This window comes from Plectropomus leopardus, chromosome 4 (genome assembly GCF_026936395.1).
Source record: "Plectropomus leopardus strain MGB_pleo_1.0 chromosome 4, ASM2693639v1, whole genome shotgun sequence".
NCBI lineage: Eukaryota > Metazoa > Chordata > Actinopteri > Perciformes > Serranidae > Plectropomus > Plectropomus leopardus.
In genome coordinates, this window is record NC_142179.1 from 12,254,951 (window position 1) to 12,271,818 (window position 16,868).

The window sequence follows — 16,868 nt, forward strand, 5'->3', positions numbered from 1 at the left end:
TACCACGAAGCTCTGGATAACGTTAAGTATATATATATATATATATATATATATATATATAGATGCTTCACCAACATTTCGGTGGAAATTCAAAATTATCCAGTTTCGGAAAGTTTGGGATCTCCAGTAGAAATTAAAATTAAGTTAAATGGTTTTGAACGACATGTAGCCAAAAGCAGTGACTGGTACAGCCGAGTTTAAGAGGTTAACTTTTACCAAAGTCGTTTTCTGGTAAGACATTTGTACTTTTACTTAAGTAGCCTATAGCTTTCAGGTACTTCATCCACCAGTGCCTATTACTTTCGTAAAATAAAACACCAGTTTTGCTTAAGTCATCCTGTGTGTTATTTTCAACTTTTAGATGCTCTAAGGTGGGACCATATGGGTGGGACTGGTATCTTTTACCCACAGAGTAACTCATCTTTCCAAATATAGAGGATCTTGGGCTGGTACGCAGTCAACATTCACGCATGTACATTGTGACCTTTCAGTGCAGCTGCCTGAGAGGCTGCACATGCAGAACAGACGGACCGGAGCTGAAATACGACGACTTTAAACGTATAAACCCTTCTTAAATGGGTTTATCACAACATCAGCCGTTACTTTCGTGGCTCCCGTTTACCTCGACCGACTGTTGTGGATGGATTACAATATTCACCGTCTCACCGAGAAGCCTTACAACGCCCAGTCAGCAGCGGCAGCCATCGCTCCGTCATTGACGCTGGAGGTTAGTGCGCTCGTCATCCGCAGACTGCCATTTCACCAGCTAGCTTAGCTCAGCTAGCATCAGCGAACCGGCTAGGCTAGCGGAGGGAGCTAGCGATGCTAGCAGGGTGCTAATGTAAATCTAACCTACCGGCAAGTTTCAGATGGTTGTAAAATACATTTTTTTCGATGTGTTATAAAGATATTTTGGATATTTTGATTTTAGCGTTACAGCAGTAGCTAATGATAGTGGAAAATGATCATAATATTGAGGATTTTGTCTTAAGTTGAGCTCTAAGTTAACGTCTATTTAGCATAACAGTGGCTGGATTGCTTAACCTGACGTCGACCAATATGGATGATCTTCGTAGCGATATCTAAGTTTATGTCCTTGTTTATAATATCGCTTGATAATATTGGTTGATTTTAACGTTTAGTTAAGCCATTGAGTGTTACTGGGACCGGACTGATACGTGATATCTGTCAGATAGGAGGTGAGCTGTGCTACTGTTGAGTTGTTACGTAATAATGAGCTAAACCTGCTGTTTGGCTGAGCTCATGTTAATGTTAGTCATGTTATGTCAGTCATAGTAAACTAATTTTCAGAGCATAGATTATGCATGGTTTTAACACGACAGGAGACTGTGTATGTGATCAGACGGACTTATTGCTTTCTGTATTTTTCCAGTCAGCCTGTTGCTGCCCCATGTGAGTGAACTGTAACCGGACACCTTCATGCTCTCTCTCTCTCTCTCTCTCTCTCTCTCTGTCTGCGTGTGTGCTCAACAGAAAACTGTAATCTGCCTCTGCAATGGCAGTCTTTAGTCACCAGGTGCTCCTTGCAGTCACAAGATCCAGGTAAGCAAGCAGCACATGGCTACAGTAACATCCTGTAGTTAGTAAAACAACAACTCCGTCCCACAGAACTGGTTTCCTCAGAGTACAGGGGCAGTAATTACTAGCTCTCCAATGCTCCCTGTTGTGTTTAAAGGGATAGTCCAGATTTTGTGGGGATTGTAGGTTGTGTAAGGCACTAATCCATAGACTGTGTATTAGATACAGCAAATGTCAGCAGACAGGACTCTTGACATGGAAGCTAAACAATCTACTGCTGCCAAGGGGTCAGTAACAAAGTGGTTTTTTAAGTACTTCCTAAGAAGTTCTATGTCAGATTAACCCTTTAAAACCTGAGCAAATTCACTTAATTTCTTCCAAAAACATGAGAAGAAGACAATGAGCAATTGATCAATCAACTGATATTTTTCGCTAAAAAAAAAATCCAAATCTAATTATTTCTTGCAATTTGTCGAACATTTCCTAACAAGTTGCTGATTGCCTTTTTCGCGTGTATTTGAACGAAACTGCACCGATTTGCTCAGGGCTCAAAAGTTTAAATATTTGTGTAAGGCATCTGAAAGCAGCACAAGAAAAGTGATGTCGTTCCAGGTTTCAAACGGTTAAGTGTACGCTAAATTGAGAGTATTTTCACAGCTTTACCTTCATGTCATACAGTGACTTCCAATGGAAGAATGAAAAAAATGTGATTAAAGATCACTGAACACGGGAGTTGCTGGTCACCCGCTGTCCCGATTAGTTGGTTAGTTTGTGATACCTTAGTTTTTAAAATGGTTAATTTGTAGTCACCAAATGTATACAATAACAAAAACTAGCTAACTGGTAGAAGCAGCGGTAGACAAGCAGCTCCCTTGTTCAGTGAGGTAAAATTACTGTTTTTCTTAATGGAGTACGGTGACTTTGACGAGAGCATAGACAGGAAATTGAAGCAGTTAACGGTTGTTAAGTGGTGAAAATACTCTATATAGTGTCCACTTAAACTGAAAAAATGTTTTAGGTGGGTAAAACATGTTATGCTGTTGATGCCCATCCCTGCAAACTGAAGGCATGCTGACTGACATCTACTGTATGTGTATAAGCACCCCATACAACCCTACTTCAAAAAGTCCAAACTATCCCTTTAAGGAGAGTCATAAGCACAAACCGTCTCTGTTTACCTTTTGTCTGCGACAGTGAAGCAGCCTATTCAGTATATCCCATGACACACAAGAGGTGAACACACAACTGATGATGCAAGATCAGAAACTTGCAGATGATAGGCCAGCTTTGTCCTCACTCTCACTACCCAAATTCTCATGACGGCAGCAATTGCAGTTGTCACATTGTTACACAATTTCAGTTGTACATTAGGGTTGGGCTGCGTGGTTTTCTATACCATGACAACATATAGACCAATTTGTCAGCTGTGAGAGACCTTATTACACTATAGTTAGCAGTTAAATACCATTTTGATATCTTTGGATTTATAAGGCCACCATCACATTAACAATATCTCATTGAAAGGATTTTTTAAAATTAGTAATTTTTCTTTGATCAGCCAAAAACAGCCTTTGTTTTAGTTATTTTATCGGTCGTAAAAAGAAGTTGATTGAGTCACAATAATTTACTATGCTGATACATACTATTTCATTTTTAAATATCCCCGTTAACATCGTCAATACCGGTTTATCGCAACACCCCTACTTTGTCTATTGATTGATTCATTAGTTATCAATACTGTATGTGTTTTGTTGACATTTGAGCCACTATCTCATACTTTTGTTACGTTTTTATAAGCATTCTTCTGCACAAGATTGTGCAATAACTAACCAGTTTTTCTTGCTGTCTCCAGGGGATCATATTTGTTATCCAAGAGGCACAGCTGCTCGTCTCTGTCTTCCAAAGCCTATCTTCACATAGACCCTCCCCGCCACATCTCGTCCTCACTCACACTCAGGCACTCCCGCTACGGCTACCCCCACTGTTACCGCGGCCACGCCCTCAGCCGTGGCCACAACTCCGCCCTGCTCGCTCGCTCTCTACACAGCTCAGGTGTTTGGCTCCAAGACATAAAGAAGGAGGATGCTAAAACTTCACCAGCTGCTTCCCAGGATGTTTCTGCGGGAGCTAAAAAGGACTCTGTAGCTGCTGCACAGCAGACACAACCTCCATCAGCCTCGACTCCGACGCCAACCCCCACAGCGGCCGCCATCCCTCCAGTGCAGGAGAGGGCAGTCGTGAAAAAGGCTCTGCATGTGAGGATAGTGGACGAGTTGAAGCATTACTACAATGGCTTCAGGTTACTCGGCATCGACATCAACATTGCAGGCAGAATGGTGTGGAGACTGCTGCACGGACAGGTGCTCACGCGTAGGGAGAGGAGAAGGGTAAGACGTTTACATTACTGGGTAGCATTGTTCAGTCTGTCTGATATTGCAGGATTTATTTATCTTCAACTGTATATTTTAGCAGGCAAATGGAACCAAAACATATACAATTAGGGAGTTACTGAGTCATGCATATTTAAGTCTTGGAAGACACCAAAATGCTTTGCAGCTGTGAACCAGGTCAGACTGGAACATCAGTGCTTGTAGGGCTGCACAGTTACTCAAAATATTATCAAAATCACAATACGACCGAGTGTTATTTGCAGGAGCTGTAATTTTATGATGAAGGTTAAGTGTTCCACAACATATGATTATAAGTGAAGAATTGTGGAGCTATAGAGATGCCCCTGCCTAAAAATCCTTAAGGGAACATGCGTGTTTGGTTCAGACCCCTGCAAAAATCACATCATCAACATTTTATGTCATTTTCATATATTATCTTTGTTTTCTTTTTTTTTCTTTTTTTTTTTTGCATATTGCACAACCTTAATTGCTTGCGTATAACATTCTTACACCTAAAACACAAGTCAGGTTGGGTTTTTCTTATAACCATCTTATCCACTAACCAGCCAGATGCTGGTTAAGTGTACAAGTGGCTGCTAGATTTGCTTCACTCACTTGCCAAAAAGCAATTGTAATCTACTGTGTGGCCAGTAGATTTTGGAGTCCAGTGCCTGGCAGACAAAAAGTTAATTCCCAAACCTGAGCTCACAAAAAAAACTCATTCGAAATTAGGGTTTTTTGGGTTTTGTTTTTTTTTACAAAACAACTAGCTCTTACATCAACATATTGAGTGTTAAATAGACTTAAATTTCATGTCTTTTCTGGTTAGTGAAACCACTATTCCAACCTGTGTGTAATAATGTTTCTAATAGTAACTACCATGGCTAAAAATTGAATATCCTGTGGACTGCCTGGTCTTCTGTAGCGATCGTCTTTTGTTACCCTCTGGTCACAACACATCTGTCCAGTTCTTTTACAATTGTCTGATTTCTTTTTCGTCTACAAAAAGACTCTAAATGTTGTCGTCCAGGTACCTTTGTCACTCTTGTCTGGGTTGTTATCATGAAATCAGTGAGACGTATTTTTATGGCTTTAGGGCTTCAGAGTGTCTCTGAACGTTGTAGCACACCTTTGCATTTCAATAAGGAATGTGAACAGCATGTTCCCAAAGTCATAAAAAAATAGTCCACTACAGTGTGTACGCTGTTGTGCTGTACAGTGGTGAGACAGATCGTCCTGTATGTGGTTTCTGACCGTTTTAAGCGTTTTTGTTTAATACTTTATGAAAAGTCTTTTATAACCCTGAAATTGGTTTAGTCTGTGGCGCTGAATCCTGCTGTTCTGGTGTTGTTTTGCACGGATGCATAAAGTATGAACTTTTGCACAGTGATTTATAGAGTTAAGCTGTAGGTTAAGCTTTGTGCAGCACTAACATGACACTGACTTATTTTCAATATTATTGTACTATATAATAAAATAAGAGTCAGAATTTGAGCTGAGAGCAATAAGTCGATAATTTGTTTTGTTTGTTTAATTTATCAAATATTTTGATTACTGATAATTATTTTGGACATTTTTTCAAACAAAAATGTAAACTAAGTGCACACTTGCTGTGTTTCTTTGTCTTATGCAGTTGGTAAACTGAATATGTCTGGGTTTCTGATTCCCTTTTTTTTTTTTTTACACTTCATAGACAAACAATCAAGAAAATAATCACCAGGTTAATCAATAATTAGAGTAACTGTCAGATGAAACCCTGGTCACTGTCTCTCTGTTATGCTCCTGAGCTGAATTGATGCTCTTGACTGTACTGATTCGGAGTCTGATTTTATTTTATTTATCTTTCATTTAAAATGATTATTTCCTGCATACTACAGGAACATTGTTAGTGTTGGGAAGGTTATCTCTATTCCAACAATAACAAAAGTTGTGTTGTGTCTCAGAAGCCTGATACACCTGGAAAATGTGGCCGAAACACATCCAGTGGGAATATGTCTTCAATAAAACTAGATAGAGTTTGTTAATCTGCTATAAAAGTGTAAAAAATATTATCGCAATAACAGACAATATTAATTGTTTTACATAAATACATTACATTTGTTTTACAATTTTACAAATTGCGACTGAAATCTGTAGTCAGTCGGGTACAGGTGCTATGATGTAAGTTATGAAATAGCGATCACATGATGTGATCAGCTGAGCTGGTCTTGGTTGTATTCAGAAAACCTGAAGTTATGTGAAAGTTGTCCGGACACGTTTCTTGACATGGAGGTGGCTGAGCTGGTGGCTAGTAGCTAATGGTGCTATCTCCATTAACCCTTAAACACCCGGATCATCATCAGTTTTCTTATGCTGCATTCAGACGCCTTTCAAATTCGTCTAAACCAAGCTAACTTGCAAAAAAAAAAAAAAAGGGTTTAAGCTGATAACAAAATCGTCTGGAAATTAGCTGTGGAGGATTATATGATTTTATAAATAAGACTAGGGATAAATGTCCAGAAAATTTCATTTATAAACAATTATTTTATATTTAGAGTTGTTTTACAACACAAAAAATCTTTTATTCTATTTTTTCTTTTCTTTTTTTCTTTTTTTAGTACTTTGCTAAGGTAATTTTTTAAAAAACTTTTCTTTTTTGTTGATTATTTCAGTACATTTTCTTAATTTTAATTCTTAATTTTTTTTTTTGTAAAACTCCTGCTTATTTTTGGCCCCTTTTTTTGGTAAGTAGCTCATTGCCTTCTTCCACTAATGGCTTTGACAGAAATCGAGCCAATTTGCTCAGATGTAGGCTTAACAGCAAGGGTTAACAGTAATAAACAATGGCAACAGTGCTGACAGAGCTAATGGTGTTAATCAGGGAGGTACTGGAGGGTGTGTGCTATGATGATGATGCTGGTGCACATTATTCTACACCCCCAGTGACCCAAGCTGTGCACATGCCATGGTAAAACTATATTAAGGCTATTTTAGAAGAGGACTGGCAGAGCCTCCGTGCACATGTAATGGATCTTACATGCAAACACACCTCCAAAAGATGACTGCATGCATACTGGCTCACGTTACCGCCCACGTTTTCTGGCATTAACAGTGTTTCTCTCTGGGTTGACAGCTGATGAGGACCTGCGCTGACCTGTTCCGTCTGGTGCCCTTCATGGTCTTCATCATCGTTCCTTTCATGGAGTTCCTTCTTCCCGTCTTCCTCAAACTCTTCCCAGAGATGCTGCCCTCCACCTTCGAAACAGAGACCAAAAAGGCATGTGTTCATGTACACACAGACACACACACCCTCATGACCCCACCTCCGGGTTCATGGTTATTATATAACTCCTCAGATATGTCTGCTGTACTCAGAACCTCAGGCCATAAAGGCAGCAGACTTTATCTAATCTTTATTTATTTTAGGACATGTAGCATGATAGACACATAATTGCCCAACCTGCAGATTTTTTTTAAAGAAAACTTTCATATTGTTACTGTAATTAAAATGATGTGACACTCTTTTTACCTTTTAATCTCCGGTAAAAGAAAAGCAGCAGGTTTCTGTGCTTGGTCCGGTCGGCCTGTCAGCTCTGATGTTCTCTGGTTGTTCTGGAGCACGGTTCAGTGAGTCACAGAAATGCTCTCGTGCTCCTGGACAGCACAGACGTGTCCAGCCTCTGAAAATGTGACTGAACAGAAGGACAAAAAAAAACATGTTAATATAGTAGACTACAGTATGATATAGTCAAAAACTATCATCACTAAATGTTGGTGGAATTACTATTATTATTTCTGTAATATTCAAAGTGTGTGTTTTGAGTCCATGTTATTATCTACACTGAATTCATTCCAGAGGGACAGTGTACGCTGCCTCGTCCTTTTTTATTCAGATGCAAATGCCTTTTAACTGTTAGGTCAAGTAATTATTCAGAACCGTAGGTAGTACTTTTTTTAATTGTAAAACTCAGTTTTGGGGAACCATCCTTTCAGGTTTTCATGTTTTGCCTTTCTAATATGTAAAACATTAGTCTTTTAGCTAAAGAGAATAAAAGCAAATAAGAGTCACAGTTAAAGACGGCAGCAGAAAACCTGCAGTCCAAACAACGTAATAAATCACACCTTTGTTTTTTTTATTTTTGTTATGCACTACTGTTTCAAATTATTTGGAAAGTTCATAGGGTTTTGCACTTGACTACAGAGGCAAAGACCATCTTTCAAAATATCTAACTACCACAATGAAGAAGTATTAACTCTGTAACATTGAACTATAGAGAACTTGTATTATACACAGTGTTCTGGAAAACATGAGTGTATACTCATGCATCAAACTGCAGCTGTCTTTGAAGTATATTGTATATATTTTTAAACAAACTTGTCTCCTCCCTCCTCCTTTTTCATGCAGGAGGAGAAGCAGAAGAAAGGTCTGGCAGCGAAGCTGGAGCTGGCCAAGTTTCTCCAGGAAACCATCGCTGAGATGGCTCGAAGAAATAAAGCAAAAGCTCAGACAGAAGATGAGACGCAGCGCTTCTCCACATATGTTCAGAAGGTAAATTACAGCAAAGTTTTATTCCTATGACATTTGCTTAATGACACATGAAGCCAAAAAAACTACCCAGATTTTCCACATCATTGGGCCCATGAAGCAAGCACACGACAGACCTCACTGGCCAAGCTGACTACTGCCGGTTTAGCCCAGTGATATAACCTTTTCTAACATGAATGGAGGGAAATGACTTAATTGTCTGGCTCTTCTAGACTTAAAATTTTAAAAATTTGACTGAATGAATCAAATCCTGATCGTGAAACAAGTCTTTTTAGGGGGTTGAGATGCTAAAAAGGATGTATCCACTGATACAGATGTCTCTTTTACAGTATAGGTCTAGGGGGAAAAGTCTTTTTGGACTGCATGGCATCACGTGACAGACACTAAAGTTGTAATTACACGGTTTAGCTACTATGTCAGAGTGGCTTCAAATTCCACCACACTTCGTTGGTGTCTGAATAAAACCATTCAATTGTTTAAATGCTGTATTATGTCTTCTGTGCTCAAATTAGGGTTTGACTGTTGCCAACTAAGTGTTTAAAAAGTGATGCAAGTCTGTGAAACAACTGATCCATATTTGGGAATTTAAGATGCATAGAGGATCTGCAGTGTTGAATGTTGTATCAATAATACTGTTAATACTACTAATAATTAGACAGTACATTTAATGACTGCAGTCCTTTATCCAAACAAAGTGTCTGTACGTTATCTAATCTCATGAAACTGCTGGTACAGCTGGTCTGGAAAATATTTGCTCAGCCTTCTGTACATTAGTGACTTTATGTCCTTGTCAGGTTCGGGGCACAGGCGAGCAGCCCACCACGAAGGACATCGTCCGGTTTTCGAAGCTGTTTGAGGACGAGCTGACGCTGGAGCACCTGGAGCGCCCCCAGCTCGTGGCTCTGTGTAAACTGTTGGAGCTGCAGCCCATCGGCACAAACAACCTGCTGCGTTTTCAGCTGATGATGCAACTCAGAACCATCAAGTCAGACGACGAGGTGAGACGGAGGAGCAGAACCTGGTAGTTTAATTGTGGAGCGACGGTCGGCTTGATTTTTATCGTCATGAGATGAAGAAATAGAGCGCCATAGCCATTTTCTACAAACGGCTTTTGCAGCTGCTTATGTTTGATACTTGAAATTTGATTTTAGTGTAGTGAAAAGAAGTCAGTGGTCCTCTGGAAAATAGCTTTTTTTAATTTTCTACCCACAATAATAATCTGTAGGTAAATAGTATAACATTAGGGAATGAGCTTTGACGATATTTCAAACTCTGCTATCGTCATGATGACATTAATTTCATAATTTCATTCCTGTTTTTCCTGTCCCTCTTTATTTGCAGCTATCTGAATTTCTCATGCTTGTGCAATAGTTTTTGACTTCTGCCTGTGTTTCTTCACAGATGATTGCAGCAGAGGGTGTGGCAGCTATGAGTGTGTCAGAATTACAGGCAGCGTGTCGTAGTCGAGGGATGAGGTCTCTGGGTCTCACCACCGACCAGCTACGTCAGCAGATGCAGCAGGTGAGGAACTGAATGTTAACTTTTAACATTCGTTGGTTGATAGAAACTAAATTCTTCTTTCATAAATGTACAATTCCCCAAAGATTTTATGCAAATCTTTTAATCTCACAAGATTGCAGGGGAAAAAAATACATGTAGGTTTTAATTTCTTCATTTATCAGATAAAGCTCAGTCTCGTCATTGCTTTTCTCCATCTAGTGGCTGGACCTGCACCTGAAGGAGAACGTTCCTCCATCGCTGCTGCTGCTCTCCAGAGCCATGTACCTGACTGACCTCAAACCAAAACCTCCAGTCATCCCACCTGTTCCCAAACTAGAGGTTCGACCTTAACAGTCTACTATGAAGTCGTACTGGATACTCACTTTAATGTTCAGATCAGAGAGATTTGTACTGAGCTTAACATTCCAGCTGTTGAAATCACTGGTTTGCAGGTCACTGATGTTTGGCACCGAGCAGTGTTTCCTGTCTTTAGCACCTGATGTTACATAACTATTCATGATGTTTCTTGGCTGCAACTAATAACTATTTATTATCGATTAATGGTTTAGTCTGTGAAATATTAGAAAGCAGCAAAAAAACCCACCAATTATAACTTTCAGTGTCTTCAAATTGCTTGATTCGTCTGACCAACAGTCCAAATACACAAGATATTTAATTTACTCCAATATAACTAAAGAAAAACAGAAAAATTTCAACATTTGAAAAGCTGGAACAGGTAAATGTTTGACTATTTTGCTTGAAAAATGTACTGAAATAATTGATCAACTGTCCATAATGTTGCCAGTTAGTTTTCTCTTGTAGCGAATCATTGCAGCTCTATTGCAGGGTTACCGCGGATCATTAAAAAGGCTTAAAAGGCATTTAATTCATAAACCTAAAAATGAGGCCTTAATTAGTATTGAAATGTCTAAAATCAATCTTTCAAAAGTCTGAAAATGTGTTTGAGACATGGGAACTATGATTTTATTGATTTTTTTTTCAACATTTAAAGTACCTCATCTAATTTTTTCCTTGAAAAAAACATTTTTCAAGGTACAGTAAAACTTTGAACAAAATTGTCCCTAACCCCAAAGTTGTTGATGTTGGTTCACTTTTTTTTTTCCTTTTTGTCCTTTTTTTTGTTGACAATTTTCACTGTTGTAAAATTGGTCTTAATTTTTCATTCCAACTGACATTAAATTAGTCTTAAAAAGTCTTAAATCTCTCTTGCCTTAAACTGTAGGAACCCTGTATTAGTTACCCTGGACCCTTATTAATCCCAATTAAAGACGTCCTCCAGATATGTGTTAAACATGTAAAAGAATACTCTGCTTAGATTTATTCTGTGTACAATATATATAAAATTCTTAATATTATATCTGTTTCCTTTCCCTCGTTTAAACGTCTAGAATCTATAATTATATAAAAATGTTCTTAAACTTGTGTTTTGTGGGATGTCTCTTTCTTACCAGATGTTTTGTTGTTTTTTGCAGAAGTCCACACCTCCTCCAGTGGAGAATACAGGAGCAAACACGACCTCGGTCAGCACCGACATGTTGGCGGACCCCGCTATCATCATCAAAGAGAGACCGGTCAGTGCACGGATATAAAACACAGCCACAAAACACACAGCAGCACCAGATAAAACCTGTAATGATGACAGAGAGAAAATAAAGTCATCGTCACACTCAAGAACAGATTTCTGACAAAGCAATAGATTTGCTCGTCGTGCTTGTGGGGCTGCACCACTGTTTTTCTAGTCAGTCGAGTGCTGGGATAATTTCAATACTTACAAGCTAGATACAGAATTTCAAGATATGATGAAAATATACAAAATACTAAAAACTGGTAATATATGAAGTTTCTTTCAGTCACTGTCCAGTTTCTGAAGGCTTGTTTGAAATACGACAGAATGAAACAGAAACAGGAGAACCATGAAATCCTGCAGCACCCCACACTTATGTTTTTCTTGTTGTGTGTGTTGTAGGTGGAGGAGATAAGAGACAAGGCTCCTTTGGTGTCAGACAAACCTCTGACTCCTGCTGAAGTCCTTCAGGTGAGCAGCTATTGTTGTTTGGATCTGTGGAAGACACAGAGACCTGTATGAGATGTGAAGCAGCACAGGGCTTCATAATCCAGTTAGTCCTTCCTGACTTTTATCTGTCTCACATGACATGCTGATCTCTCACACAGCTGCTATTCTGAGAAAGTAACTGCACGCAGAGGAAAACGCACAGACCAGCTGGTAATCTATAACATGTAGATGTGTAGAAGTAATATTTATTGACAGAGTAACCATCACAGATACAGAAAGCTACTGGCAACGTTTGAACTGAACATCTCAAGTTAATCTGTGAGGTTTAAAAATAGCAGATAAATATAGACCTGTCACCGGCACGCACGCTTCCAACTCATTCTTTTTTTTTAACCAGCTGGTCATTTAAAGAGATACTACATGACAGCAAAACACAGTTTAAATCCCCCGTGTGTCAATTTTTTAATGCAATTGAAGCATCTTTTCATATTTTTCTGGTGGCATACATTTGTTTTTAGAAAAGGTAGTAGGACACAAGTTAGTTTTCGCTCTCTCTTTTTCATTCGTTATTATGTTTAAATGTTTCCATCCCTTATAAACACATCAACACAATTCTTAACAACCGTGTATCATACGGGGGGAAGCTCATGTCAGGTTCAGGTCTTTGATTTCCCGGGTCAAAAAATTAAATTTTAAGAATACTGGAATACAATTTTATTTTCAGTTTCTGTCAGAAGTTCTATCCTACGCTCATAGGCATTGATTTGTACTTTTTCGGATGAAGGAAGGTTGTTGACAGTTTAGTGATGTTTCATTCAGTGTGCTCAGTTGAACAAATGGTTCAATAATGTAAAGTTGATATGGCTTGTGATATAAACAAATAATGATGTATGCATATTATCTATACAGTTCCTAGTCTGTCTCCTTTAGTATAATAAAGAAATAAATGATATCAAAACACATATTTTTTCCAAAATGTTTGCATACTGGGTATGACTTTACTATTTAATTGTTAAAGAAATGCTGCAACAACTCAAAAATCATCTCACGTACTTTAGGACCTGTTGTATTGTAGCTGTTCAATATTCACCTCATTATTGAGGCTGCGCTTCAGAAAGTCATAATAGGTCACTATAGTGCACCAATCATCTGCTAGCATTTACAGTGCTGTTATATCAGCAGCAGACGGAGACACATACCATGTGATTGTGACGGTTCTTGTCTGGCTGCTGACCTTTGTCACGTCCTGTCCCCCCGTCTCACTCTCTATCCCATGATTTAGCTCACTAAATTGCTTTGAGCGATCAACTTAAGGAAAAATGATATAAATATTTAAAAAAGAGTACTACGTTTTGAATGGGGAAAGCTGAGTATATAAGCTTTACTAACCTCTGTGATATTTTCTGCAGGCTAAAGCAGCAACAGAGGTGTCCCAGAAGAGCAAGATGAGTGCCAACGGTGTGTAAAGTGAAGCAGGAGCCTCTGGACCGAAGGGAGGATGGACGCAGCTCTGTGTCCTCTTGGGGAGAGGGACGACTGGGATGTGGTGGTCAGATGACGAGCCATTGATGGTCTACATTTCAGTAGCCCTCAATTACATTGAAGCTCCTTTTTTTGGACGAGAGGGAATCACCGGCTGTGTTCAGCATTGTGTCTGAATGTTGAGGACACAACTCATCCAGGAATTCCCTTCTTGTCCGTCTCTGTTAAGGAAAGTCTGCTGCCTCTTCTGCTTCGTCTCAGCAGCTGCTTGTTTATACCCTCTATTTTTACGTGTGTGCACTCCGTTCTCTGTCACTCTCCGTTAGAGCTGGAAAAACCAGCCTGACGTGTCACTGGACTGGCAGACCACTGATGGTATGATCACTTTGACCTGATGTCCTGGATGTGACGCCCAAACCGCCCACAGCAGCGCCTGGTCAGCTGATGGCGTCTCCTTACAGTCTAGTCGGTTTCCTCCTTCTCCTCCTCCTGTAAATGTGTAAATATGCTGTAAATTTGTGTCTCTGTCTTACATCGCAGCAGCAGCAGCTTTGTACATTTTGCTATGCAAAGTCTCTAGAAAAATTTCAAGGTGTTCTCTCTTGGCAGTTTCATTTTGTTTTATTTCCAGTCCTTTTCGGGATATCATAGAAGTCATCCTTTTTTTTTTTTTTTTTTAATATATTGCTGAACTTTTTGGTTTAGTCCCACCTCCATCCTGGCTCAGTAAGCTGGACCATGGTGATGTGTTCAAGCAGACGGCACATCCTGAACCTGCGATTGAATAAAAAAAAACTTATTTCTGCAGATTTGGACCGGCCCTGCCTCTAAACAGGGTGACAAAGCGTAGTTGCTTGCTGCTGCAATTAGTAAATGAAGACTGGTATAATATAAGAGAGGTCACTCCTTAAACCCAGAGGTGACTGTGTGTGTGTGTGCAGTCCGCCTCTGCTGGTAAACCACTGAAAGAACAATCTGTATAAACTGTGCAGATTTTATTTGCATATACAGTGTATGTATTGTGTTTTAACACTATGATGATACTGTAAACTGAAAAGAGAAAATACTTGATGTTATCCATAAAGATATATTATTAATTTTTTTTGGGAGGGGGGGCGAGGGGGGGTGCTTAAATTTTGAAGCCACAGATGAGATTAATGTTATTTTTGGTATTGTGGCAGTAAAAGAGGTAAAGCATTATGATTGATTCGCCCAAATATCCTACTGCATTACATGACCCTACAAGCTGTTATAGAAAGGTTTACCACATAAACGTGTACTGTATAATACAGTTTTGTGTGACAGTACTTAAGATTTTCCATCCCTCTTTATACATTGACTTTGTTGGAGTGAATTTTTGTCTCCATATTTTTCCTCATTGCTATTTATCGAGAAGTGGATGCCATAAACTAAAATAATATTTTCAAGCAAAAGAAAAATATATTGCTAACAAAGATTTTTATTGGTTTTACATATGTGCCTAAAGTTAAAGGGCGATTGTGTTTGCATTTTTCATCAGAGAGCAGATTTTCTATATTGTATTGTTTTCAGTTTGCACATTTACCTTAGTGTGTTTAAAGCCCATTTGCACCTTTTCTCTTAAGTGGAATGTCTCCTTATCCCGTCTCCTATTTTATCCAACTGTCAATCCTTTCTCCACTGATGAAAAAGCAATCACCTTTTCAATCAGCTCTGCACTCGAGGTGCAAAGGGTATCCAAAGTAAAAAGAATCAGAACAGTTGCTTTATCGTCTCTGCTGCCATATTTGAAAATATCTGAGACATTTCGACGTGAACTGATTTAAGCAGCATTTATTTATTTTTTTTGGAAACAAAGGGTTGGTGCTTTTTAACACCTGTCACTGACCTGCTGAGAAAGTGTTGTGCTGCTCCTCAGAGTTGTAGAGTCGATCTGTTGGGAGGTTTTCTGATGTCTACTGCATGATTAAAGGACTGCACAGCAATGGGAATGGCTGGACTGGTTTCATGTTTCTCCTTACCCTCCGAGACCCTGAAACAAATAAAAGTAAAACATCACCTCCAGTTATTGGACAAGGTGCATTCATCTGCATCCACAACTCGCGTCTAACATTACCTTCCTCGTGTCGCCTCTTTCATTCATCAGCATCATAGTGTTAGTTAAACGACACGATGCCTGTCTGGAAACTACAACTTCCCACTGCAACCTCACTGGTACATCAGTGCCATCGTGATGTGTCCTCTGTCTTTCAGGATTGTTTCTTTCAGTTTAAAAATGCACTGCTGCCCAGCTAGTTCTGACCCTGCATTAAATCCATGCATCACTTTACCATGGCATACGAGTGTCTGGGTGATGGAGAAAAAAGAATTCACACGATTAAAATCATTAAACCCTTTACGGCTGTGTCCTGTCCTTCTTTTTTCTTTTTTATCATTTAAAGAAATCTGCAAAAAATTTCCGACAACAACAATAGCCCAAACTGTTTTTCATGTTTACTTTTTCTTCTCCTCTTCTTTTTCTTCACATAATTATTTCTGTCCTCATCTGAATCAGAAGCAGGATCCAGTTTTATCGCCAAGTATATTTACATATACAAGGATTGTGTTTTGGTGTTTTGGTGAAAAACAATTAACATTAAGAACAGAAGAACAATAGTGAATTTAAATTATTCTGATTCTGATATGCCTTTCCTTTCTTATTAAAAATTTTATTATAGCCTATACATATATATATATATATATATATATATATATATATATATATACACATTTAAAAAAGAATTATAATTGTTTTTTCTTATTATTTCTAATTTATTCTTAAGAGACTGTACACTGATTGATAGTTTCGTGGGGAATTTAACTTGTCAAGCTCCTTGAGGTTTTTCTGAGTTTTCCCCGCATGTCTCCTTTTATTGAAATGTATAACAATTCAAATCAAATCTTTATTGGCTAAAAATAGGATAATATTATTGTGAGGTGGTTGAGTTCACAGAAATACTTTGCAGGATTCTTGAATGGGTCTCTTTATGGCCAGCAGGTGGCGCCATCTCTATACAAGCTCAACTGCATTAACACATTGGTTAAGTTTAACGTCTTAAGCTCAATCATTTAACCTATGCCTTTATGTTAAGCACAGGAGAGGTCTCTCTTACATCTGATTATAAGGACTAATCTGCATATGGGGAGGTATCGTTTAAACGTGTCTACAGATGGAAATGTACAAGGTGACAGTTATGTGTAAACGGTTGCCTACTAGTGTCAGTCTTTCCTTTCACTTGGGATTTTCTCAAGTCTAAAGAAGCTGATAACATCACAAGGAGGGTGGTTCTAGAAAATGTTGGTTCAAACTGGTGCTGTTTTTTCTGCTTTTATGGAACGTTAAAAGGTTAATCAACCCAAATCACACCAACACAATAAC

The 16,868-nt window shown here is 38.7% G+C and overlaps 1 protein-coding gene across 1 annotated transcript; it reads left to right on the top strand.

The window, feature by feature from the left end:
• Window positions 1-461: 461 nt before the first annotated feature.
• On the top strand, window positions 462-15,846 carry letm2 (leucine zipper-EF-hand containing transmembrane protein 2). The gene is made up of 11 exons (XM_042487539.2): window positions 462-727; window positions 1,495-1,563; window positions 3,392-3,926; window positions 7,042-7,185; window positions 8,314-8,457; window positions 9,249-9,452; window positions 9,856-9,975; window positions 10,174-10,293; window positions 11,448-11,546; window positions 11,942-12,010; window positions 13,399-15,846. Exons 2-11 carry the CDS (start codon window positions 1,517-1,519, stop codon window positions 13,453-13,455), a joined length of 1,539 nt encoding a protein of 512 aa, XP_042343473.2. The 5' UTR covers window positions 462-727; window positions 1,495-1,516; the 3' UTR covers window positions 13,456-15,846.
• Window positions 15,847-16,868: the final 1,022 nt, after the last annotated feature.